This window comes from Acinonyx jubatus, chromosome B4, assembly GCF_027475565.1.
Source record: "Acinonyx jubatus isolate Ajub_Pintada_27869175 chromosome B4, VMU_Ajub_asm_v1.0, whole genome shotgun sequence".
Lineage (NCBI taxonomy): Eukaryota > Metazoa > Chordata > Mammalia > Carnivora > Felidae > Acinonyx > Acinonyx jubatus.
Window position 1 is genome coordinate 56946784 of NC_069387.1, and position 24840 is coordinate 56971623.

At 37.6% G+C, this 24840-nt stretch overlaps 1 protein-coding gene across 3 annotated transcripts in view; it reads right to left on the reverse strand.

Moving 5' to 3' along the window:
* Nucleotides 1-8410: 8410 nt before the first annotated feature.
* Nucleotides 8411-24840, reverse strand: part of BCAT1 (branched chain amino acid transaminase 1) — a 106814-nt gene continuing 90384 nt past the window's right edge. For all 3 annotated transcript variants that reach the window (XM_015065184.3, XM_027035751.2, XM_015065185.3), the window contains exon 11: nucleotides 8411-14914. In XM_015065184.3, coding sequence (XP_014920670.1) covers nucleotides 14873-14914 — 42 coding nt within the window. In that variant the 3' untranslated portion in view covers nucleotides 8411-14872. The remainder of the gene's footprint in view (nucleotides 14915-24840) is intronic.

The following is a 24840-nucleotide window of genomic DNA, read 5'->3' on the forward strand; positions in this document are numbered from 1 at the left end:
TTACCATACCTGACTATTCTCTATGACTGACAAATAGGAGTTTAAAAACACAACATGCTTTTGTGAAGTTTGAGAATTTAGTAGTGAGTGTTTCAACTGCATGTGAGTGGCTCCGAGGTCTATAATAAGCTCTAACATCATATGGGACGTAGCAATTTAGCTAATGAATTAGCTTCGTGGTTCTCCACTTGTTGTTACATGCACTGTAATTCAAGGAAGATGATTAAAACTATATCTCTTATAAGCATACTTAGTTGTCCCTTATGAGAATTTTTATTGTTTAGGAACTAAAAAAGGCTTTGTCTCCCTCGGAAGCATTGGTATGTTTCCAGTTGCAAATTAGTTAGAATCTGTTGACTTTGCAAAGAATCAGGTTACAAACTTTGAGTTAGCCCCAAGAGCTGATATATTTGTTTATCTGCTTTTAAACTTGTTTTCGTCTTTGTAATTAATTTTAAAATAATGACATTATAGTTGTCCTTTTTATAAACTACTCCAGGCCTTTTTGTGAAAGAGATCAAGAATGAATTTTTTTGTTTAATCAAAACAAAACGAAACCCTGTCACTTGGTTAGAAACAATACTTTTTTCTGGAATTAGCACTATTTGTAGAGCCTTATTTATGTAAATAAAGCACCAGCAACACCACAGGAAATCCATTTGTTGATGCACAGAGGACAAAATGTAAGTATACTGTGATTCTCAGAGCCAGCTCTTACTAGTGGGAAGGACATCTTGCTCCTCACATGTTTTCCATCTGCCCAAAATTCTGCTACAGGTAGATACAACCTATTTATTTTTATTATTAGAGATTAGACTTGAATATAATATTTCTTGCAGGAATAACACTATGACTTAGACTTACATTAAAACTATGTGACAATCCTGAAGAGAGGGGACCTCCTAGGGTTAGAGAGGGGATTGCTATAGATGAGAGGATATCCAGAAGATTATACTTTCATAGCAATGTTTCACTTATTGAAGTTGTGAGGTGGGGGCATGAATCATAAAGGATTCATCTCTATAATGTTTTGGATTTTGTATATTTCTTAGTAGTTTTTTTTAAATGGGTAATTGCCTTCAGATTCTCTCCTAGGATTAGTTTTCAAACAAGTAACCTCTTAAAATAGGAAAAATAGGAAGGAGGGAAGGGTTGGAAAGGATTGTGGAAAAGATTGAGTGCTTTAATGATGGATTTCTCATAATTGAGGAGGCTTAGAACAAGAAGGGACTTGAGGGGTCAATTAGTTGAAGCCCTTCTTTTTAGAAGAGTTTATCTGTTACAATCATGTAGCCAGTCGGTGGGGTTGGTAGAGGAGATGGGGATACGAATCTCAAATCCAGAACTCCTGATTGCAGTCTGAGCCCAGTGTTACATAACTTCTTTGAGTTTCCTTTTTGCTTAGTCACTGGTGGCATCAAATTTCATTTTTGTGACCGAGGAACACACGTGAGTTAGAAGTAGACCTCAAAATGATCTTTATTGGCAAACCGGAGGAAGTAGCTTGAACAAAGATGATAAGGGGCAATGAGGATAACCACCATGGCCAAAAAGAAAGAGACGCTGACGAAATAACTAAAAGTAGTTATCTAGATGAAGCAAAGCAATGTAGCAAAATGAGCTTTATATCAGGGAGTACAAAAGGAATGCCCCTGAAAGTAACAACTGTATCCTCTCCATTGACCAGAATGTTACTAAAGCTCCTTGTCCAGGTGCAGAGTCTGAAGGGTGAGAGAAGCAGAGAGCTTCATGAGGCTTAAGAGAATAGGCACAACAGTTGAAGACAAAAAATGAGATACAAAGAGGAAAATTAGAACTTCACCTAGAGAAGCAAAAATTATTGACAGCTGGATAATATTACATCATCTGGAAGGATATTATATGGGGAAAGTTAGATTTTCTTCAGTTTGTAGATGTCTGTCTGTAGGTAGAATATGAAAATGTCTTTGGTGTCAAAAGGGACTATAACTTTAGAGAAAAAAAAATTCTTGACACTTTAGACATTAGAATGACCTCCTAAAGGGTCAGCTGCTTCTCCTGTTCTGGCAATAGTTCAAAAGAAATAAATTCCTCAGATCTTGCTGATTTGGATGCAGTCCAGCCCAATCTAAGAATTACTTCTGTTCTACAAAAAGAACAAGGAACCACGTTTTTGGTAAGAGCTAAACCCAACTGACTTGATTCTCAACATCCTAATTTCAGATTCTAGGAAGGCTTCTCCACGCAGAACTGAGGAAGGGTAACTCATTGAGGTCACCTGGGCCAAGTGCTGTACCTGTGGTACCTCACAAGAATGCTCGAGTTCCTCAGGTCATCAGCCAACTGTCATTGGCAGAGAACTTACTTTAATGTAAAAGGAAGCACTTATCTGGCTTAGTATTCCAAGAAACCTAAGAACAGCTGCAGCTTGGCTGGGAATCTTGTTTATCTTCTTAATTGTGTATGTATGCCCAGAGACCCTCCAATGGCTCTAAATATAAAGAATAAATAGTGTGCAGGAATTCAGTAATGAAGAATCTCCTGTTGTTTCCTGCGTGGTAATTTTCACAGAGACCACCATGGTAATTTACTCACATGAGGCTGAGACAGAAAGGAAGTGCCAGGAAAAAAGTCAGAAGGAATTAGCAACTTAGGAGGCACATTTCATAATCGAACCTGCATATGTCCAGGTTTGAGCAAAAATTCCAGGCTACCTTGAGTGATGTAAAATCACTTCCGCTTCAGAATGAATGTCTTTCTTTATAAAATTGACTCTGCCTTTTAAATGAATCTTGTTGCTGACCTCGCAAGGACTTCTTAGCAGTACCTGCATTTGATGTGGCTCTGTTCCCATTCAGGTCGGTGCTTTGAAATTTGAATGTGCAGATTAATCCTTTTGTTAAAATGCAGACTCTGACTCTGTAGGTCTGTAGGGGGGCCTGAGATTCTCCATTTCTAACCAGAGCCTAGGAAATGCCCATGCTGCTGGTCTGGTAATGATACTTTGAGTAGCAAGGCTTTAGATAACTTCTAAACTCATCTGGCACTTGCTATTTTAGATTTTTCAAGACACTCTCTGAAAAAATTAAATTAAATTAGATTAAATTAAGCCCAGGCAACAGGAAGCTAGGATGATTTTCAATGCTAAATGGTTATGTCTCTTTGGGGCAAGAAGAGAGCTTTTGCAAGTCGAGATCCTGAGAGCAAGCTGGCAGACAAAGCAGTGCCAGGCAAGCCTCTACACTGTGGAAGAAGTAGGGATCAGCCCAAATCACCATGCCCAGGGGGTTATGGCAAACTCCTATCTAATCAAGGCCATTAAAAAAAATAAATTTAATGTTTATTTTTGAGAGAGAGGCGGGAGGGCAGAGAAAGAGGGAGACATAGAACGTGAAGCAGACTCCAGTCTCTGAGCTATCATCACAGAGCCTGACTCGGGGCTTGGCCTCACTAGCCATGAGATCATGACCTGAGCTGAAGTCAGACACTTAACCGACTGAGCCACCCAGGCGCCACTCATCAAGGCCATTTTTTTTTTTTTAAGGTTTATTCATTTTTCCAAGACAGAGAGAGACAGAGCGTTAGTCGGGGAGGGGCAGAGAGAGAGGGAGACACAGAATCTGAAAAAGGCTCCAGGCTCTGAGCTGTCCACACAGAGCCCGCGGCACTCGGGGCCAAACTCAAGGACAGTGAGATCAAGACCTGAGCCGAAGTCAGATGCTTAACAGACTGAACCACCCAGGAGCCCCTAATCAAGACCATTTTTAATAACAAAGAGTTAGTCAAGTTGATGGGGTCCAGCAATAACCATAATTGAACAAGAAGCAGTAATTTTGTTCCAAAGGTGTCAATCTTTATTGAAGCTGGATTTGTCCATGTTAGGATGGGAAGAGACAAAGTCCAGGCTTGAAATGGTAGCTGGGCTGGGGCTGCGAGCAGGGTGTCTGTCACAGAGAAGAACTATACTGGGGCAGAAATCCAGTTAATCAGAATGGATGGACAGGCAGGTTGAGAGGAAGAAAGTTCAGTGGGATCAGGGGCTCATCCAAGAAACACCAGACGCTGGGGTTAGGGCGGCAAAGATAATTTCATGCCCCTGAACCTCAGCTGTTAATGCACTATCAGACCTATTTCCAATGAACTCAGGAATTGGTGAGATTTAGACTTCAGACAAGACATCTTTAATACTTGGAGCTAACTGGGGCTTTGATAAAGGAAGGTGTGAAGCTGCCAAATATTATGTACCTACTGGACGCTAGGCATTGTGCAAGGTGCTTAGTATATACTGTCTACAAATGAGTATTTTTTTCCTCTGGGAAGACAGGAGAACCAGTAAGTTGTAATCCTTTGAAGAGTTACTCCGCAAGTGGAAGAGGCAAACATTGGCATAATTACAAGTTCTCATAGTCACCTAGATGAAAGACGGAGCTCCAATGTAAAACTGTGCCCTTCACACATTTGACTAAAAGCTAGCCATTCAAGCAATTAGCAAAATAATTGTCCTCAGGAGGAGGAGGATTATTGCCATGAAAGAAAGTTTGCATTAGAGTTGGGGGGGGGGGGTTGGAGGGTGGGGATGTTCTTGCAAAAATGCAAACATTAACCTCACGATTATGACAAAAGCAAGCCCTAGAAAAATACTGTTTGTTCTCAAATGAAATGAAATATGAAGTCCTCCTCTCCTCTGAGAGAACGACCAAAGTGGTGAGGATGGAGATCATGTTGGATGATCTCTGTGTCCATCACTTAACCTCATTTGGCTTCCTATTGCCTTTTAAAATTGCCTTGTCAAATCTCATTGGAGAAGCAGACCAATTTATTATCTTTATTCAGGAATTTACAGAAACTGTCTTGCAAATACAACTTTAATATACTGGGAAGATAGGTAAATAAAAGTCCAAATGATTATAAAAGATGATTCTTAAATTAAACGTGGTAGCGAAAGCATCAGTAAATATGGGATTGAAACTGTTTGCCGTGCTGTGTGAAGTCAGCAGGGTCTAGGTGACTCCTGCGATGATCATCGCAGCCATACATCTAGTAAACGTATGAAACCGATTTTTATCATCAGAAGGCCGTTTACCCATCAAAACAAGCCCATCCCTCAATTACACCAGAAAGGGGTTCTTTCCATCTACTTTTGGCCATATTACATTCTCAGGGCATAGATTTGGGCCAGAAACACTAAGCTAAGAATATTATATGGGCATTTGGTGAAGGCCCAACCCTCAAATATTTCCCTCACAGGTGCCTGCAATTTCACTTGTGATAACCTGCCTTCATTTAGTTGCTTTGGGTTGTACAACATCGCTTGTCCTGAAATTCTTACCTTCTCATAAGTATTGTTTGCAATTAGAGCAGACTATTATTGACACCTTACATGATTAACAAGTTTCTGAATGAAGGCGTGCCTTAGGTTAGATACCTGAGTCAAAAGGACATAATAAAACACATGATTTTCTTCCTTAGAAGAGGAAACTAAGTTTGGAATGTTAAGAATGTTATTTGTTTTTGTATCACTCAGGATTCTATAGGGAATCAGAACCAATATGCATATATATAGAACTTATACAATATACAGTATATAATATGTAACATTTAAATGTATCATATATATATATACACATATATACACACACACATATAAAATACACACACATGCAGAGAGCGCAAATTTTTTTAAGGAATTGGCTCATGCATTTGTGGGGTCTGGCAAGTCCAAACTCTGTGGGGCAAGCTGACAGGCAGAAAACTCAGTACGAGTCAATGTTTCAGTCTTGAGTCTGAAATCAGCATGGCAGGCCAGTCAGGCTGGTGACTCAGGCAGGGTTTTTATGCTGCAGTCTTAAGAATGAATTCCTTCTTCTATGGGAAACCTATGTTTACTTGTAAGGCCTTCTTCAACTGGATGAGGCCCACCCACATTGTGGAGGGTAATCTGCTTTACTCAAATTTTACCAATTTAAATGTTAATCACAACTTTAAAAATACCTTCTGCACAGCAACATCTAGGCTGGTGTTTAGCCAAATAACCGAGCTCTAGAGCCTAGTCAAGTTGACACATAAAATTAACCATCATAGTTGTATTCGTGTAGAACTTGGAGCTTAACTTGTATTTCTAAAAACTAAAACCATCTAAACCCTTCTTAATAATTTTTTTATCAATCATTGCTTGGCCTAGCACTGAATTTCACCTCCAGGCTTGACAAGATCACACGTTTCTAATTCACCCTAAGCAGCCTGGGGAAGCTGGATTACGCCCCTTGTCCTGTGCCACTGGTCTGAATTAGAAACGTTCACCACTTCCACCAGGCATAGAAGGAAGAACTGATCATCATAGCTTCTTTGTACATTTTTCTAAAGTATTTACTAGCCCCTCTCTGTCTTTGGGTTCATTATTTATTTTTAATAAAATTGCATTAGCTCATACTTTACTCATGAATATTGTAAACTTTTTACAATATTACTTCATTAATCCTTATAACCCATGAGGCTGGTACTGCTATGATCTCCATTTTTTCCATGAATTTAAATAATTGGCTTAAAGTCACAGGATCAGTGATGGCCCTTAACCATTCTCTTAATTATTAGTCAACGTGCATATTAAGAAAGAGGTTTTTTTTTTTACCTCCAGCCATAACTTGAAAAGAACCCAGAGATGAAAAGTATCTATTATCTGTTTATCATTATCATGAATATTGAGAAATGTTTACTAGATTATTATACTTATCTTTAAAACAAAAGCAGTTTGGTTGCTTCCTTTTAGTTAAATCAGTTCAGTTTAAAAATAGCTACAGCTTAGAGGCGCCTAGGTGTCTCAGTTGGTTAAGAGTCTGCCTTCAGCTCAGGTCATGATTTCATGGTTTGAGTTCCAGCCCCACATCGGGCTTTCTGCTATCTGCTCAGAGCCTGCTTCAGATCCTCTGTTCCCCTCTTTCTGCCCCTTCCCCACTTATGCTCTCTCAAAAAGAAAAAAAAAAGAAAAAGAAAAAAGAAAAAAAGAAAAAAGAAAGAAAAAAAAAGATATATATATATATATATATAGCTACACTGTGTTTGGGATACTTTCAGCCTGAGTCTTGTAACTAAACTTTTTTCAGGAGTTATTCTCACAGATTTTTCAAAAATCCTCTTGACTTAGTGACAAAACCTTTGGAGAGAATGACCATGGGTTTCAGTCAGCACTGTCCCTGTTGCATACAGACATGACTGGAGAATAAACCCAGTGATTGTCTTACATACACATAACAAGTGTCTACATGTTGGCTGTGGGTATTTTGATTACAAGAATGTGATCCTGTAAGTCATCACCACTATACAGTCAGGCTATAATAGAACATTTCATCAAAAGTTATCATGGTAGAAGGCAACTGTTGTGGAATCAGATTCTTGATTTTAAAAATATGTTTACAATCAAATTGAATCAGCTTAGCAGAAAAATAATTACAAAGATTGAAAATTCCCTGTTCCTCCAAGCCTTTTATTTTTTGTTTGTTAGTAAACTGATGTAGAAGAGACACTTGTTCCCCTGAAGGAGACTGCTGTCTCAACTGATAAATCATATAAGCTCCAATGAATGTATGTCCTCACCCTCAGGAATGACAGGTCTTTGTCACTCTTGTGGGATTTGAGCAGTGACGCCGTGAGAGAACTTGACTAATAACCTTCACGTGGACCTTTCAAAGTCTGCATGTAACTCCTTGATAAAGATCTTGGTAAAGGCTAATATTGTCACAGGTTGACAGCGTTGGGAGAAGAGGGCCACAGAGCACTTCGACACTTTTCAGTTTATAGTAACTCCTTGAAAAAAACCTTAGGTTTTGCTGTACTTGGCAATCATTGGGACAAATCACAAGAAAATGAGTATGAAATATGTGACCCTCAGATATAATGCATTTGGCTTTATTCTCTCAGACATGTGCACATGAGGGCAGTTTATACAAAGTCTGGTTTGACTAAAAGGACACATCGCTGATGTTCTGAGTTTAGATGGAATGCCTTTCATTTTATACAGTGTCTTTAATTCTGCAGCTATTTAGCCACATATGGGTGTGTTGTATCAGTGAGATAGATTCACTGTGACAGTGAATGGAAAGAAGTAATCTATTCCCCTTATTTTGTGCAAAATTTAAGAGACAAAGCTAAATTTTACTAAAGACAGATCCATACCCAGGGGAAAGGACAATTCTTAAAAGCCCACTGTATTTCTAGCCAAATGTTTGAAAATAGATTTAGATTCTACCCAGGTGAATAGTTAATAGGTTTCTCGGGTGTGCTCAATTCTTTTCATGCTCCCAGTGTCATTTTGGTTTAAAAATACCACACATTTACTTCCCATGACCAAAAGCCTTAGAACATCACGAAAATGGTAATTAAGCATTACTTTCATGCATCCAACAAATGTTAATTTCAAGAGACTACACAAACAGGATTCCTTTAAGTTGTTTTATTGATGACAGGAACAAGTGCGTAATTAAAGATTTCATGAGACCTGCAAACAATAAAGAATGTGTCTATTGCCAGGAAAAATACAATTATTCCAGGTCCTTTAGACATTACAAATATAGAGTTCTTTCACACCAGATGGTTCATAAGTGACAAAGCCATTTTAGGATGTTTAATTGTGCTTCTACAAAACCTTCAAAGAATGAGGTAGTTTCCTTTACCCACGTTATTCTCCACATTTCGATTACACTTTCAGTGAGTTTAAATCTTTTAACGTAACCTTTAAACAATTTTTTCATGAAAGCCAAGCCTTATTTACAAAGTGTTTATTTCTCTGCACTTGATTTTTCTTAAAGAGAATTTCAAGAATGACTACACAACTAGAGAACTTTGAGACAATCAATGGTTGGGATTTTTCATTGCAATTAGATTTAGGTGTAACAGCACATATTCTAAAAATTCCAGAGCTAAGCTGATATTCTCCTGTTTCTATCTATAAACTCCGATTTAAAAACTACTTCCTCAAACTACTTATTTTCTCTCAGTCACCGTTATTAAGCAAGTGCAAACTCTTCAGCAGTGACATAGGCTCTGTTTATTAGCCACTTGAGTCCATTTCAGAATCATTCATTCTCATAAGTCACCAGGGAAACATCTGCAGAATTTACAGATGCATACAGATTAGCTAGCTTATTTTTAAGACTTCATTCGAAATCTTATAGCCATACTCTTGAGAGAATTCCTGCACTTTTTAGAAACTTACCAAAGACGTAAAAATTGAGGCAGATATATGCATTCCTTTGTTAACCCTGAGAATGACTGCTGTGAAATTAACCTGGAGAAATTGCAGCATGCTGCACATTTTAGTTAAAAACTAAATGACAATATTCAACTCATTTCCAAATCAGGTAGCCTTCACCAAGGAAAAGGGGATGGCGGTAAACTGTATTTCTAAGGCGTGCGGGGGGGGGGGGGGGGGGCGCTGTGCAAAAGTCACAATGTACTCCTTGTCACTTATTTTTTCAGCCTCAAGAAGCTTCACGAATCTTAAGTAGTTGAAGGATTTATACAGTCTTCTCTAAATTTGTAGTACAGTGGTTTCCATATAATACGACCGTCAGGTTATTATCTCGAGATCATGGCCTAATTCTAATACCTAATGAACTGGCCCTTATACTTAGCCACTTCCTCCTCGGCACTATTGGTAGTTGGCACCTATGTTGAACGCTAAAGATCCCTATGGTTGGCCGAATAAGGACAAGGCTTCTCTGGACAACACAGAAGCAAGCTTGACTTTTTTCCTGTGTTTCTTCCTCTACCTTCAGTTCTTCTTCTTCTGACATCTTCTCTAATTAAAAGTTTCTTGCCCCATAATTTAATAGTAGAACCTAGCCATTATAAAAGTGGATGTGCAGAGAAATCTGTCATTGAAACTACATTTTAATTCATTCTCATACCACAGCTTGCAGTCAAGTCTTACATCCCAACAGTGGATTCTGTAAATTGGAACATTATACAACTTAAGTTTTAAGCCTTATTCATAGGGTCTACAGAGGTATGAAACATATACTTCCAGACAGAAAAAGGCTTACTTAAGACTTCAACTGCATCCAGATTTTAAAGACCGCTTCATATTCTAATACCAAATTTCATGCCTTCATCATTCACATTTGAATCATTCATTCAAATCATTCACGAAAGCAAATGTATGTACTTCTATCTGATCCCACAGAATTATTTACCCACAAACACTATTACATCATGTTGATATGTTTTTTATCAAGCTCCCCAAATTAATATCTGAAGTCTTTTGATGTGGTATGTACACTAAGGATGAAAAATCACTTTCTTCTACCTCTGAATTTTTTTAAAGCGTGTTTTGGCCATGATGAATATGAATCTCTTTGCAATGCGTTAAATGGCCTTTCTTTTAAAATCTCAAACCATGAAAAGTCATTGTTATATTAGTCCTCTACTTGTGATTTTCTGAGCAGCTGGATCCATCATTTTCAAGCTAAAGCTCTAAAGAGTTTGATTCATAATAGACATTTTCCAGAAAAACTCATTCTAGGAACATTTTATTTCAATAATATCTGGCTTTGAGTTTAAGATCAGCAAGGATGCTGTAATTTCAGATGATCTCTTGTTAGATGAACCATGACAATTTAACATTGCTCCAGAGAATGTAGTTATCAAATGTACTAGGCAGGTTGGAAGTAAGCGGTAAACCAACAGGGAATCGCACCATGTAGACGGTGGTTGAATAACCCTCTAAATACTAATCCTACCGAGTAGTTGTGCAGTAGAAGAAAGGAATGGAAAAAGGGACGAATTTCCTTAAAAAATGAGATGGAAATGTTCATTGTGATTTCTTGATAAGAGATGTGTTCTAGTCATCATCTATTATCTAACTGCATTAAATAACACTTTTTTTATCTAAAAATTTTAGTAGAGTATAAACTCCACGAGGATAATGTCTATATACTATTTTCTAAAACTAACTTCCTAATCCCTACCACCAGCTGTGTTAGATGCAAATTTGTGGGTACTCAACCAACATTTATCAAATTAACTATAATCTCTATGATCTTTGTCAATTAATAGGTAATCCTTACTGAAAAGCTGGTACTCTCTGTTGGGAGCAGATATCTGGAAAACAGGTGAACAAATTCTACTTGTAAAAACACAAAGTGACAGGTATTATGAATTATCCAGTAATTATTCATGAGCATTACTATTGGTAACTTAAGTTTCTGAATATACACATAAGAAATCCACATTACAAGGAAGAATTCTTTGATCACATTTAGCATCTGAATATAAAATAAGTGAGCCTTACAATGTTTCTCTGACCCCTAAGCCCTTTGCTTTAGTCCATCTGACGAATATTGATTGATTGCCCTAAATATTTTAGAAAATATAAACAAGTGAACAAGTATTGTTATTCTCTGCCTAAAATACATTTTCCCCAATCGTAATGGTAAATTCAATGTATGCTCTTAAAAAGGAACTTTTTAAGGAAAAAGAATACAGTAACTGAGCACTGTGTGGGAATAGGGAGAACAAATAAGCTTATTCTGGAAGCTGATTTTATAGCAAAAACCCCCTAACGTGGAGTTGAATCTACTGCTTTAATAAGAGGCTCCTATAATTCTTTTGACCAAAACATACTCATTAATTGCCTCAAGTGTTCAAGAGTGCCGATTTGAAGGAAGCACGACCACTCGTTTAGGTACAACAACATTGAGCAATAAACCTGATCCTAGGGCATCTCACGTAGGCTTCCCCAAACTTCAGGAGTGCTGACGCTGCACGGCATGTAAGTGGCGTTCACTGTACTTTCCTGATGCTATCGTCTGTCATCTTTTTTTTTTTTTTCCTTTACCTTATGGCAACATTTTGAGAAAAGAATAGAGGGTGTTTACCAGGGAGAAAAAAAAAATAAACATGATTCCTAACAAGTTTTCTCATTCGCTTATTTCTCTTTCCCTTTTACTTTTCCTTTGCACTTTTGAAAGCAAAGGTTAAAACAGGTATTATTAATTTCACTTCTGCCAGCTGCAGGTCCTTCAGAGCACGGTACACACCCCTGCCGTTGATGCTTCTTTTGGGGTATCCATGATTTGAATCCTTAATAAATGACTGTAACAATAAAAAAAATTCTAATAGCAAATATCTTTAGGAAATGCCCAAGTTTTGTTTATATCTGAACACTTCATTTTAAAATCCCGGTTTCTACCGGGGCACCTGGGTGGCTCAGTCAGTTGGGCATCCGACTTCGGCTCAGGTCATGATCTCACAGTTTGTGAGTTCAAGCACCACGCTGGGCTCTGTGCTGACAACTCAGAGCCTGGAGCCTGCTTCAGATTCTGTCTCTATCTCTCTCTGCACCTCCCCTGCTCATGCTGTCTCAAAAATAAATAAACATTAAAAAAATAATAAAAAGATCCCGGTTTCTACCAATGTGTTTAGGAAAAAGCTGACAAACTTGGTCTGAAATGTAAAACATGAAAAAAGTGGGAGGAAGAGAACATGAAAAATAAGTTAATCATTATCATTCTAAGTGCCACCAGTTCTGTTTATATTCATGCACATGTGAATTGTTGAATCTCATTTGATCAACCCAATTAAACATTAAATAATTGCAGCCAATTATGCAAATATCAGCAACAATATTAATTTGTTGATCTTTTTGAGCAGATTAGCCTCACATGTTCCTAATGCTAGACTATCTTACACCATAAATGATCAATTAGTGTTAGGATAACTAAGTCTTGAAGAATGGATAATTGCCTAGTTATAATGTGTCACTCTTGCTGTATTAATCCACTGCAATTAAACAAATAGTGCACAAGGAAAAAAGATGTGCAGATGTTCCTTTTAAATCTATTTAACAAGTTAGTGTCAAGGTCAATTTTCTGTCTTATTACTTAAGAAAATGGCAGATTGCGCTCTCTCAGTTTTAGGAGACCTCCAGTTTTTTAAAATATATATCCTTAGTTTTCACTCCATCTGGTAGAAAGGGCTTAAAATGCTCTTAAGGTTTGATGAAAGAAATCATAGAGACATAATGTCAAGACATGTTGTTCTCTAACTTTTATAAGGGACATGTGTTGCCATACTAAATTTAGAGATGCAAAGTGTGAAATGTATTTATGGCAAACAAATGACTTCCATTTCTCATAGAAATGTAGGTCTAGTTATTAAGTGCTACTTGACAGGTTAGAATTACCTGCAAGTCTTTTCTAGACTACTGCTTTAAAAAGGAGGTCACAGGATTTAGCCAAGGTAAATGCATACCCTTAGAACACTACTTGGTGAAGTGTGCAGAGGACAGTTAAAGCACCTGAGGCCTGAAAAGAACAGACTTCCAAGACTTCAGATCACCAATTAAAAGCCCCCTAAAAGATATTTTTACTATTCCTTTTCATCTTATATACTTCCCTAATTTTCATTTTACCATTCCTATCTAAAAGAACCCTATGGCCAAAAGTCTTGGAAAAGAATCAAAGCCCCATTTGCTATGTGCTGCTAAATGCCTTAAGGAAATTTTTCTAAAACATCAAACTTTTAGAAGGTCTTTTTTCCCCTTGCTCTGAAAAGAGAATGAAATATGATCAGCAAGATGAAAGTTACTAGAACTGAAGGAAACCAAAATATGTCTGAGAGTTGACCTTCCAAGGGTAAACGTTTTCTAGCAAGGTTTGACTGACTTTCCCCTAAATTATAAACCAGGATTCAATTTTAACTCACAGCTCCTAAATGAGGAAAAGATCATCTAGAATCACTCTCCTGTACTCTAACCATGTGATCCTCCCAGCCCCATTCAACAGAAATGAGGTATATCAAAGTATACCCCTTTGCTTTCTACCAAAAGCTAAATATGATTCTTTATTTTGTATTTAACATGTAACATATATGTATTTAACACTTCACAAAGGTCATTTCCATTTGGTTGGTATGATATCATGACCTCTCTAGAGCTGCTATTTCAATTCCAAGGCAGTCTTCAAATATGAAATAATCCCTCCAACAAACTATGCCTCTGAGTATCTCTAATGACTTAGCAGTCCCTGGAAAATAAAGACAACGTGAGGTAAATGGACACAATGTCAGAATCAACCACAAATTCTAATAAAGAGGTTTCATAATATAGAAACAAAGAAGGTACACTTCTATAGAAGCTAAATGTTCATTCATTCATTATTTAATGAGTACCTATTTTGTGCCAGGCAGGGGGATACAAAGATCTCAAAGGCACAAGAGCCTCAGTCTTGTGTTGGAGGCTGACAAACAGCCAATCACAATACAATGTGGAAAGGACAATGGTGGAGATGTGCACAGGTCCTGCTGATGCACAAGGAGAGCCTGGAGGAGACTGTGACATCAGGAAGAAAGGAGATTTACTCTTTAAGATGGATTTAAGGGGCCTGCAAAGAAAAATGTGAAAGCAGAAATACCAGTTTTTCAGTCTTGATTATTAAAAAACAAAACAAAACAAAACAAAAACCCACAACCATTTTCTGAAGATGAAGATAATGTCACAGGAAACATTACCTATGAAATCTACTCAGATCAGTTTTCAAACACAAAGAAACTCATTTGGTTGAGGAGCAGAACATAACTTATACTAAGGAAGAAAATATTTTTGTATCTGAGGAAACTAATAAGGGAGGCACTAAGATTATTGAGGAAAAGTCTATGCCGTATGGCTTACATTATCATATTTTGAAGAGAAGGTGAAGTAAGCTTTTAACACTGAGTTTACAAAATACCACTTGATGATTGCAATTCATTTTCTCTGGCATGAGGAAACAATCACCTGGTAACAACTGATAACACAAACTACATTAGGCACAACTAAAAACAGGTAGCCAAAGAAATCTATTGTAATTCAACTGTGACAGTTTGTCTCCATAGCACACAGATGATATCCTGTATTTTCCATTTAGGATACTATGATTGTCCAGTTGCTCTCTTCTCTTCCGTACTACAACAAAAGCAAGAAAATATGTTTAAGTGTAAACACTACCAGTGCAAGAATCGCTTACAAATAAGTTCAGCGATACAACCAATGTTATACAAAAAGGTCTGTTCCTATTTTGAACAGTAAAAGCATATTCGTGTTAAAAATAGGATTAGAGAGAAATAAATCAAATACCTGGAGAGAATCACAAGTTTTATAATTATGGTTGAACTCAAATTTATAGCTGAAATAAGTCTCTAAGTAATGCCTTTTCATCACCATTCTGTATTTAGTTTCTGCTCCCCAAATAAAGTAACTGAGTTAAATTTAATTACAATCATCTTTATTCTAAAGAAGCGATGCTCAGAGTGTGTGCTCCAGACCCGGAGCATCGGCATCACCAGGCAGCATGTCTGAAATGCAAATTCTCAAGCCATATCTCAGACTTTACTGGGGATGGGTCCCAGCAACCATGCTTCAGCCAGCACTTTCGGGGGATTCTAATGAGAATGAAGTTTGAGAATCACCGCTCTGAAAGCCCCCTTTCTCAAGAGGGTTTTGTGTTCGTGGACAAAATATTAAATTGACAAACGCTCTGTTCTCTAAATGAAAGTCATTCAGGTTATGTTAGCATCTCAATTTTTCTTATTCCTTCAAAAGTGATGGAACTACATCACAATCAGAATTTGATTATTTGCATCTCCAAATAATTTGCTTTCACAAACCTGAATTGTAACCTTTATTTATTTTTGAGACAGAGAGAGACAGAGCATGAATGGGGGAGGGGCAGAGAGAGAGAGGGAGACACAGAATCGGAAGCAGGCTCCAGGCTCCAAGCCATGAGCCCAGAGCCCGACGTGGGGCACAAACCCACGGACCACAAGATCGTGACCTGAGCTGAAGTCGGACGCTTAACCGACTGAGCCACCCAGGCGCCCCTCACAAACCTGAATTTTAATACTTAAAATTGAATTAACTGACACAAAGACATTCCAGATGTCCAAAGTAGAAAGCTAGTTTTGATCAATTTGTTCTTTTATTCATTCATTCATGTATGCATGCATTCATTCATTCATCAAACATCTCTGTGTTCAAATGAGCTCTCACAGTGCTAACGCTATGGTGCCAGGAGCTTGACAGACTTACTACGAAATTTATCCTCACAGTAACCCCAGAGAGTAGGCGCCATTATCGATCTCATTTTATGGATGAGAAAAACTGTGTTAGGGAGATTAAACAACTTACTCAGGTAATTCATAAAGGGTAGAGCCGAGCCCAGACCCTAGCCAAAGGTCTCTCGCACCTGTTCTTGACTACCATTTGGAGTTCCCTCCACATGTTCACATAGCTGTGTCTGTGGAGATGGACTTGGAACATATCTTCCCTACCACCATGCCAGTGAGTCTGCCACCATGTGCTTGCCTAAATTCCTCCGATGATGTCCCCTTTTCACATGAATCGGCTTTTCATTCCCAATATAACTTCAGTTGAAATTCAGATAAAACATTAGCAGTTCCAAATGGGAAAGAACTTTAATGATCATCTAAAATGTAGGGGCTTTGGGGAGCCTGGCCGGCTCAGTCGGTAGAGCACGTGACTCTCGATCTCGGGGTCATAAGTTCGAGCCCCGTGTTGGGTGTAGAGATTACTTAAAAATAAAACCTTTAAAAAATAAATTAATTAATTAAATGCAAGGATGAGTCAAATAAGTGGAGCTCTGGACTTTAGAACAATTCCACTTTGATCAGTTCTATATGTTGGGATTCTAGGAAAGATTTCCTTTGTAGAAAATTTCTGCTGCTTAAAAATCACGTATGAAGAGCAATGTACTCTTAAAGCCAAGCTTCTTATTTTACATCTAAGGACATTAAGGTTCTAGAAAACTCTTAATCTGAAGCCCAGGGCTCCTGCCTCTATCTGATGCTATTTCTCCTATGTTATATTGTCCATGTGCTGGGTTCCTCTTAAAGAGCTTTAAAGACCTCTGGCAGCAGAATCTATCAAATTGGTAAAAATACTGGGAGCCAAGAATGGGTCTACTTACAACCTTTTGGTTTACATAAAAAAGAGAATGAAGGAAGCCCAATGACTATAAGTGACTTGCTGAATCTACATCAGAAAGAGTTGTTTCAAGAGTGTGGCTTCCCACTATTAATTGTTGATTCATGATAAATGCTAGATAAAAATTGCCAAATTCTGCTTGATTTATGTATGGTACAACATGACTTAAGGTAAGATCAAAATACGTGTTTTATTTCTCTTACTTGGATTCCCATTAATACATTAGATACTTATGCCATTAATAATTGAGTGTCATCATATTGACATTTTAGCAGATCTACATTATTGTGATTCGTGACTGCCATAATTCCATCTTGAATCTCATCAATTAAAGTGAATTTGCTTTCAATTAGTTGTTTCAGTTTTATAAACAGTCAAAAATCTACTTGGGTTACAATGACAGTCATAGGCCATATCACTCTAAGAACCTTCATAATATATATTAAGATTGGCCTCCTCATCCTATAATTTATGCTTTTATGTAAAAATTATAGCATTCTGAGATGTATCTAAGAAATGTGATAATACAGGTAATTCAAACTATCTAAACCTAAGCAGTAAGCGATCAAACTTTCCGTTTAGATGATAAATAACTTGATTCAATTTTTCAAGGCAAAATAATTCAAGAGTAGAGATGACAGATGTTAGCAGAGATAGAAATTATATTCTTTTCTCAGGAGTAGGTACCTAGAGAAGGAGGGGAAAGAACACATGTCTGCATGGGCAAGGCTATGATTATCAGGGTCATTACAGAACCACAGCAGTAGGCTTACTCCTTCAGCATTTGGCAGGTCTGCTGTAAGTCACAATGACTTGATGTTGTTCACTGGAATCGAAGATGAGGTGAAAGCAACATGGCAAATCCAACTGAGCACATGGGGTGGTACTCAGCCCATGTGGAAGATTATCAATGTGGTATGCAGAATTTTCATCTTTCATGAATTCCAGGAAGAACACTAAACCAAAACACAACTAATGACAAGTTCTAATCTTCACATCCAACATACATATGGCAAATCATTTTACATGGCCTTTGTTAAATGCCTTTTACATTAGGCAGAAAAGTTCTTAGCAACCCAAAAGGACAATATACATGTCATGCACTTATTCTCTGTGATGCCAATAAAAATATAATCAGTGCTGCCCACCAGGTGACAATTTGTCATTCTTGTTCTAAATCCTATTCAATGGCCTGCAAAGCTCTGTAATCCTGTAACGTGGAGAAGTGTGTATTAGGGAACAAGTACAGATGGGAAGCTGGTCAAGGGGCTGAGTCATCAAGGCAATCTGGAAATGTTCACTTAGTATGCACAAAAAGAGAAGGATAACTCGGGACATCAGCAGGGAAAAGGAGTAGGGCTCTTATGTAACTAAAAACCATCAAGCTGTTCCACTGAAAACAAAAAAATGCAATAACCACTAATGGTCATTTATTCTTACAAAACTGTAGTCACTAGTGGGGAAAACAGAATTTTAAAAGAAATTCCATCTGGTGGCCTACAGTCATTACAGATCCTGCACCTATCTCACTGGGCTTTCCTTTTCCTAACTACTTAAGACACCCACCTCTCTAAACTTAACCAAAGAGGTGAAAAATCTATACACTGAAAACTATAGAAAGCTTATAAAAGAATTGAAGAAGACACACACAAAAAAATGGAAAAATATTTCATGCTCATGGATTGGAAGAACAAATATTGTTAAAATGTTGATACTACCCAAAGCAATCTACATACTCAATGCAATCCGTATCAAAATAACACCAGCATTCTGCACAGAGCTAGAGCAAACAATCCTAAAATGTGTATGGAACCAGAAAAGACCCCAAATAGCCAAAGCAATCCTAAAAATGAAAAACAAAGCTGGAGGCATCACAATTCTGGACTCCAAGATGTATCACAAAGCTGTAATCATGAAGACAGTATGGCACTGGCACAAAAACAGACACTTAGATCAATGGAACAGAATACAGAATGCAGAAATGGACCAACAAACACATGACCAACTAATCTTTGACAAAGCAGGAAAGAATATCCAATGGAATAAAGACAGTCTCTCCAGCAAATGGTGTTGGGAAAACTGGACAGCAACATGCAGAAAAATGAACCTGGACCACTTTCTTACATGATACACAAAAATAAACTCAAAATGGATGAAAGACCTAAATGTAAGACAGGAAGCCATCAAAATCTTAGAGGAGAAAGCAGGCAAAAACCTCTTTGACTGGGGCATTTGGGTGGCTCAGTCGGTTAAGCGTCCGACTTCGGCTGAGGGCATGATCTTGCGGTTTGCGAGTTCGAGCCCCGCGTCGGGCTCTGTGCTGACAGCTCAGAGCCTGGAGCCTGCTCCGGATTCTGTGTCTCCCTCTCTCTCTGCTCCTCCCCTGCTTATGCTCTGTCTCTGTCTCAAAAATAAATAAAACATTAAAAAAAAATTAAAAAACAACAACAACATCTCTTTGACCTTGGTTGCAACAACTTCTTATTCAACACGTCTCCAGAAGCAAGGGAAACAAAAGCAAAAATTAACTATTGGAATCTCTTCAAGATAAAAACCTTCTGCATGGTGAAGGAAACAATCAGCAAAACTAAAAGTCAACTGACAGAATGGGAAAAGATACTTGTAAATGACATATTACATAAAGGGTTAGTATCTGAAATCTTATAAAGAACTTATCAAACTCAACACCCAAAAAACAAATAATCCAGTGAAGAAACAGACAAAAGACATGAATAGACACTTTTCCAAAAAGGACATCCAGGTGGCCAATAGACCCATGAAAAAATGCTCAACATCACTCATCATCAGGGAAGTACGAATCAAAACTACAATGAGATAGCACCTTACACCTGTCAGAATGGCTAACATTAACAACTCAGGCAACAATAGATGTTGGCGAGGATGCAGTGAAAGAATCCTTTTGCACTGTTGGTGGGAATGCAAACTGGCGCAGCCACTCTGGAAAACACTATGGAGATTCCTCAAAAAATTAAAAATACAACTACCTTATGACCCAGCAATTGCACTACTAGGTACTTATCCAAAGGATACAGGTATGCTGTTTTGAAGAGGCACATTCACCCCAATGTTTATAGCAGCACTATTGACAATAGCCAAAGTATGGAAAGAGCCCAAATGTCCGTTGACAGATGAATGGATAAAGAAAATGTGGTGTGTGTATGCGTGCGTGTGTGGAGAGAGAGAGAGAGAGAGAGAGATACAATGGAGTATTACTCAGCAATCAAAAAGAATGAAATCTTGTCATTTGCAACAACATGGATGGAACTAGTGTATTATGCTAAATGCAATTAGAGAAAGACAAATACATGACTTCAGTCATATGTGGAATTTAAGATACAAAACAGACGAATATAAGGGAAGGGAAGCAAAAATAATATAAAAACATGGAGGGGGACAAACATAAGAGAATATTAAATATAGAGAACAAACTGAAGGTTGCTGGAGGGGTTGTGGGAGGGGGGATGGGCTAAATGGGCAAGGGGCATTAAGGAAGACACTTGTTGGGATGAGCACTGGGTGTTATATATATAGGGGATGAATCACTGGATTCTACTCCTGAAATCACTATTATACTATATGCTAAATAACTTGGATACAAATTTAAAAAAATAATTAAAAAAAAAACAACAGAACAGGACTTCCACCTCTCAGGTCTTTGCAATCACTACTTCCCACTTTCTAAAACCTCAACAGCAGCTCTGCTAGTTACACAAACATGCTGCCCTGATATTTAAGGCCTGGATTCCAGGTTTTTATTTGATTCCGACAGCAGTCTTGGTATGTGTATTTCACTTTAAAAATGTCTAAAATCAGGTTCGCTCAAAGTTTTCTCGAAAAGTAATATGTGGGGCGCCTGGGGTGGCTTAGTCGGCTCAGGACATGATCTCACAGTTCATGGGTTCGAGCCCCATGTAGAGCTCTGTGCTGACAGCTCAGAGCCTGGAATCTGCTTCAGATTCTATGTCTCCCTCTCTCTCTGCTCCTCCCCCACTCACACTCTGTCTCTCTCTCTCTCTCTCTCAAAAATAAATAAATGTTTAAAAAAATTTAAAAAAAAAAGAAAAGTCATTTGATATTATTTAAGGCCTTCCTCCCACCTCTCCTCAGAATGTGTTAATATATAAGAGCAACATGTTTTTGTCCTTCAGTATCTGTCTGGTATATCACTCACTTATTTGTTCCTTTATTCATTTATTCAAGAAACATTACTGAGTGTATATGATAGCCCAGGCCTTGTACTGAATACTGGGGTTACAAGAAGGGAGTAAAACAATTCCTACATTCAAACAACCTTAGAACAAAGACAAGTGTGTGACTAATTAGAATACAACTTAAAGGCCATATGTGATATGGAACCCAGGTACATTGGAAGCTGGAAGAAGTTGTTATATTTGAGGGGATGAATACGTGTTTGTACTGGGGACAGGGATGTTGCTCAAGACAGGCTTTAAAAGTTCCTCAAGGAGATGTGTCTTGACAGACAACCAATACCTTCTCAAGTAGGCAAACTGTAGAAGGTACAGAAAGGCAGGAAGAAATAGACAGCAGAGTCAATTGGAGAACAGAGATTATCCCAATAGCAGGCATATTGGTGAATACGATGGTGAGTAATCAGATTGGCAAAGAGCGATGCAAGAGAAAAGAAACATAGGCAATATGGCTAATGTTCTCCATGCTGAAGTCCAGTTAAGTAACACAAAAGTGTTTTTCTTTGTCACTTGAAAAAAGAAAGAGGGGAAAAAAAAAAAAGACTGAAACACTCCCCTCCTAAGAGGTATTTTTAGGGCAATCTAAAATCCATGGAATTTTATGGAAAATTCGCCAAAGGGAATGAATACTTAACCTCAGAGGTTCTTACTCATATACAGAAACACACAAGTTAAATGACAATCACATCTGTGGTTAAGAAGGATTTCCACCCCCCACGTCAGAGTGGCAAGAATCTTCTGGGTTTATTGGTTGTTGTTGCTCTCTTCAATTTACCAGAGCACTTCTTACGAAATATCCATGTTTTTCATGTAATGTCAAAGAGATCAAATGTAAAACATGATGCAATTCTACGCTTTTTCCTCAATAATTACTTAAATTATTTTTTGTGGACAGAAACAGGCACCTGTAGCTTGGGTGACAGCACCAATTTGCTATCTTATAAGAGAATAATTTTGAAACTTTAGGTTCCATGCCCACAGGCACAAAATAATTGAAAAAGAAGGATGTGGTCTTAGATTCTGAATAGATAGTCCTCTGTTACTTAACAATTTGGAGCAGAGTTGGTCCTTCTGGTTTGTGGTTTAATTCAGAATCATTATATTATCTCATGTATCCTGTGTCTCCACCCCTTTTGTTTCCTTATTCCTAGGGAAGCTCTGAATGTATCATTAATTTTCAGTGTTAATACCATTACATTTTACTACCTAGGGTAAAGAGAGAAATTAATTTCTTCTTAGCCACAGGCACTAAGTTATATAGAGAATATATACAGGTAAAAGGAAAATGTTGTTTCTTTTCATTCTCTGCTTCATATGGATCTTTTATTCTTAAAAGTATTCATGTGGTCTCACATTTAAATTGAGTATTTTGTTTCTCTACAGCTTTGACTTCTCCATTTTTTTTTATCCCTTCTACTACTATTAAATCACCAGCACCTGGAATAGTCTCTTGCACACTGTTTGTGCTCAAGACATATATCTATTGAATGAATTAATCAAAAACATTCACTTATTCACTAATCTTACATCCATAATCTTACTTTAAAAATGTTCTGAGAACTTTTGTAATGGCGTGTCCTCTTGCCCCCAGAATATGTCTTTGGGCTTCTCTTTTACTTAGAGTTCTGATGCATATACTTTGGCACTATCTCAAGAGAGAGGAAACATTTCTGCTTTTGCCTGCCTTAGGCAAAGCTTCATGATTATGTCCATCAAACACCTCTACTTAGATCTTTCTTCCAATTCAAATTTAATACAGTTTGATTTTCCCTTTCAAATACAGTTGACTTTTTCTTTTTTTTTAATCCTTTACAACCAAATCAAATTAAGGGTAATTTTCTTATTTCATATAATCTCCAAGAGGTACTGAGATCTCATTTTGTGTATTAAGTCCGATAAAATGAAGGATTCCCCTCTGTATGTATTCAAGAAAAGGTTCCAAAGTGATATTTTCTTATTACCATAACAACACGACCTCCCCTCTTTTCCTTCCAATTTTTAAGTTTTATTTATTTTTTATTATTCTTTATTTTTTGTTTAAATCCAAGTTAGTTAACATATAGTGTAATAATGATTTCAGGAATAGAATTTAGTAATTCATAACTTATATATGACACTCAGTGCTCATCCCAACAAGTGCCTTCCTTAATGCCCATCACTCATTTAGCCCATCCCCCCATCCAACATGTCTCTAGCAACCCTCAGTTTGTTCTCTGTATTTAAGAATCTTGGGGCACCTGAGTGGCTCAGTCAGTGGCTCATCCGACTTTGGCTCAGGTCACGATCTTACAGTTCGTGGGTTTGAGCCTCGCGTCAGGCTCTGTGCTGACAGCTCAGAGCCTGGAGCCTGCTTCAGATTCTGTGTCTCCCTCTCTCTCTGCCCCTCCCCTGCTTGTGCTCTGTCTGTCAAAAATAAATAAACTTTAAAATTCTTAAAAAAAAAAAAAAAAAAGAATCTCTTATAGTCTGTCTCCCATCTGTTTTTATCTTATGGGTGATAACATACGACATTTGTCTTTCTGCTACTTATTTTGCTTAGCATAATACACTGTAGTTCCATCCATGTTGTTGCAAATACTGCCTCCCCTCTTAAAAATCTTTCAATTTCTGTTTTGGATAAAGGCTTTCATAATTTGGCCAATTATATATTTTTATTCTATTTCTGTTTCTTATTTGTGCAAAACACTAATAACTTATTACCTTCATCAGATTTACTCAACTGTAAAAAAATTTAGATTACCAAAACATCCAAATATTCTTATTAATTTAATTTCTTCCAATTACTTTTCATTGTTTTCATGTATAAAAGTAGAAGACTCAATAAATTATATGTCTTCTAATATTAAGATATTCCTTTATTTAGTTTGCAGAATTTTTTTAAATGTTTATTCTGAGAGAGAGAGAGAGAGAGAGAGGCAGAGAAAGGGGAATAGAGAATCCCAAGTAGGCTCCATGCTGTCAGCACAGAGCCTGATATGGGGTTCAATCTCACAAACCATGAGATCATGACTTGAGCCAAAATCAAGAGTCAAACCCTTAACTGGCTGAGCCACCCAGGGGCCCCAGTTGAAGGATTTCTATAGAAAGCCTTTACTGAAGAGGAAAAGAGCAACATTTCATCGATTCAAAAACCACAATCATTCTTATCTTGTAATGTTATTAATTTTGCATAAAAGTTGCTGAGTAAGTCTTCCAAAAATACCATTCTTATCACTATCCCAGGACCTCAGTTGCTCTGGAGGGGCCTGCTGTTTTGTCAACTTTTTTTTTTTTTTGTATAGTTTTAAGACCTAAACCATCTGGTGTCACTCAAACTATCAAACTTTATTTCGCATTTCAGTATGAATCTCAGCTCCCCTTGGGTATGTTCAGTGACTGGCAATGATGATATATGGGCTCAACAAAATCGTCCAACAACGTGTGAGGGGTTTGCAAGTTATAGAACAGTCCTTTTATTGATGACCCAGCATTACGTGGTACTTGATAAGCCTGCCTAGAGATATGCTTAACTGTCTGATGAGACACCACTGTAAACTGCTGCTCAGGAAAAAACAGGCAGAACAAGGTTAGCAGTAGAAAAAAATAGGTATGCACTGTTTTTGACCCAACAGTTACAATCTCAGGAACTTATCCTAAGGAAATAATCAAAGATTGCAGTGT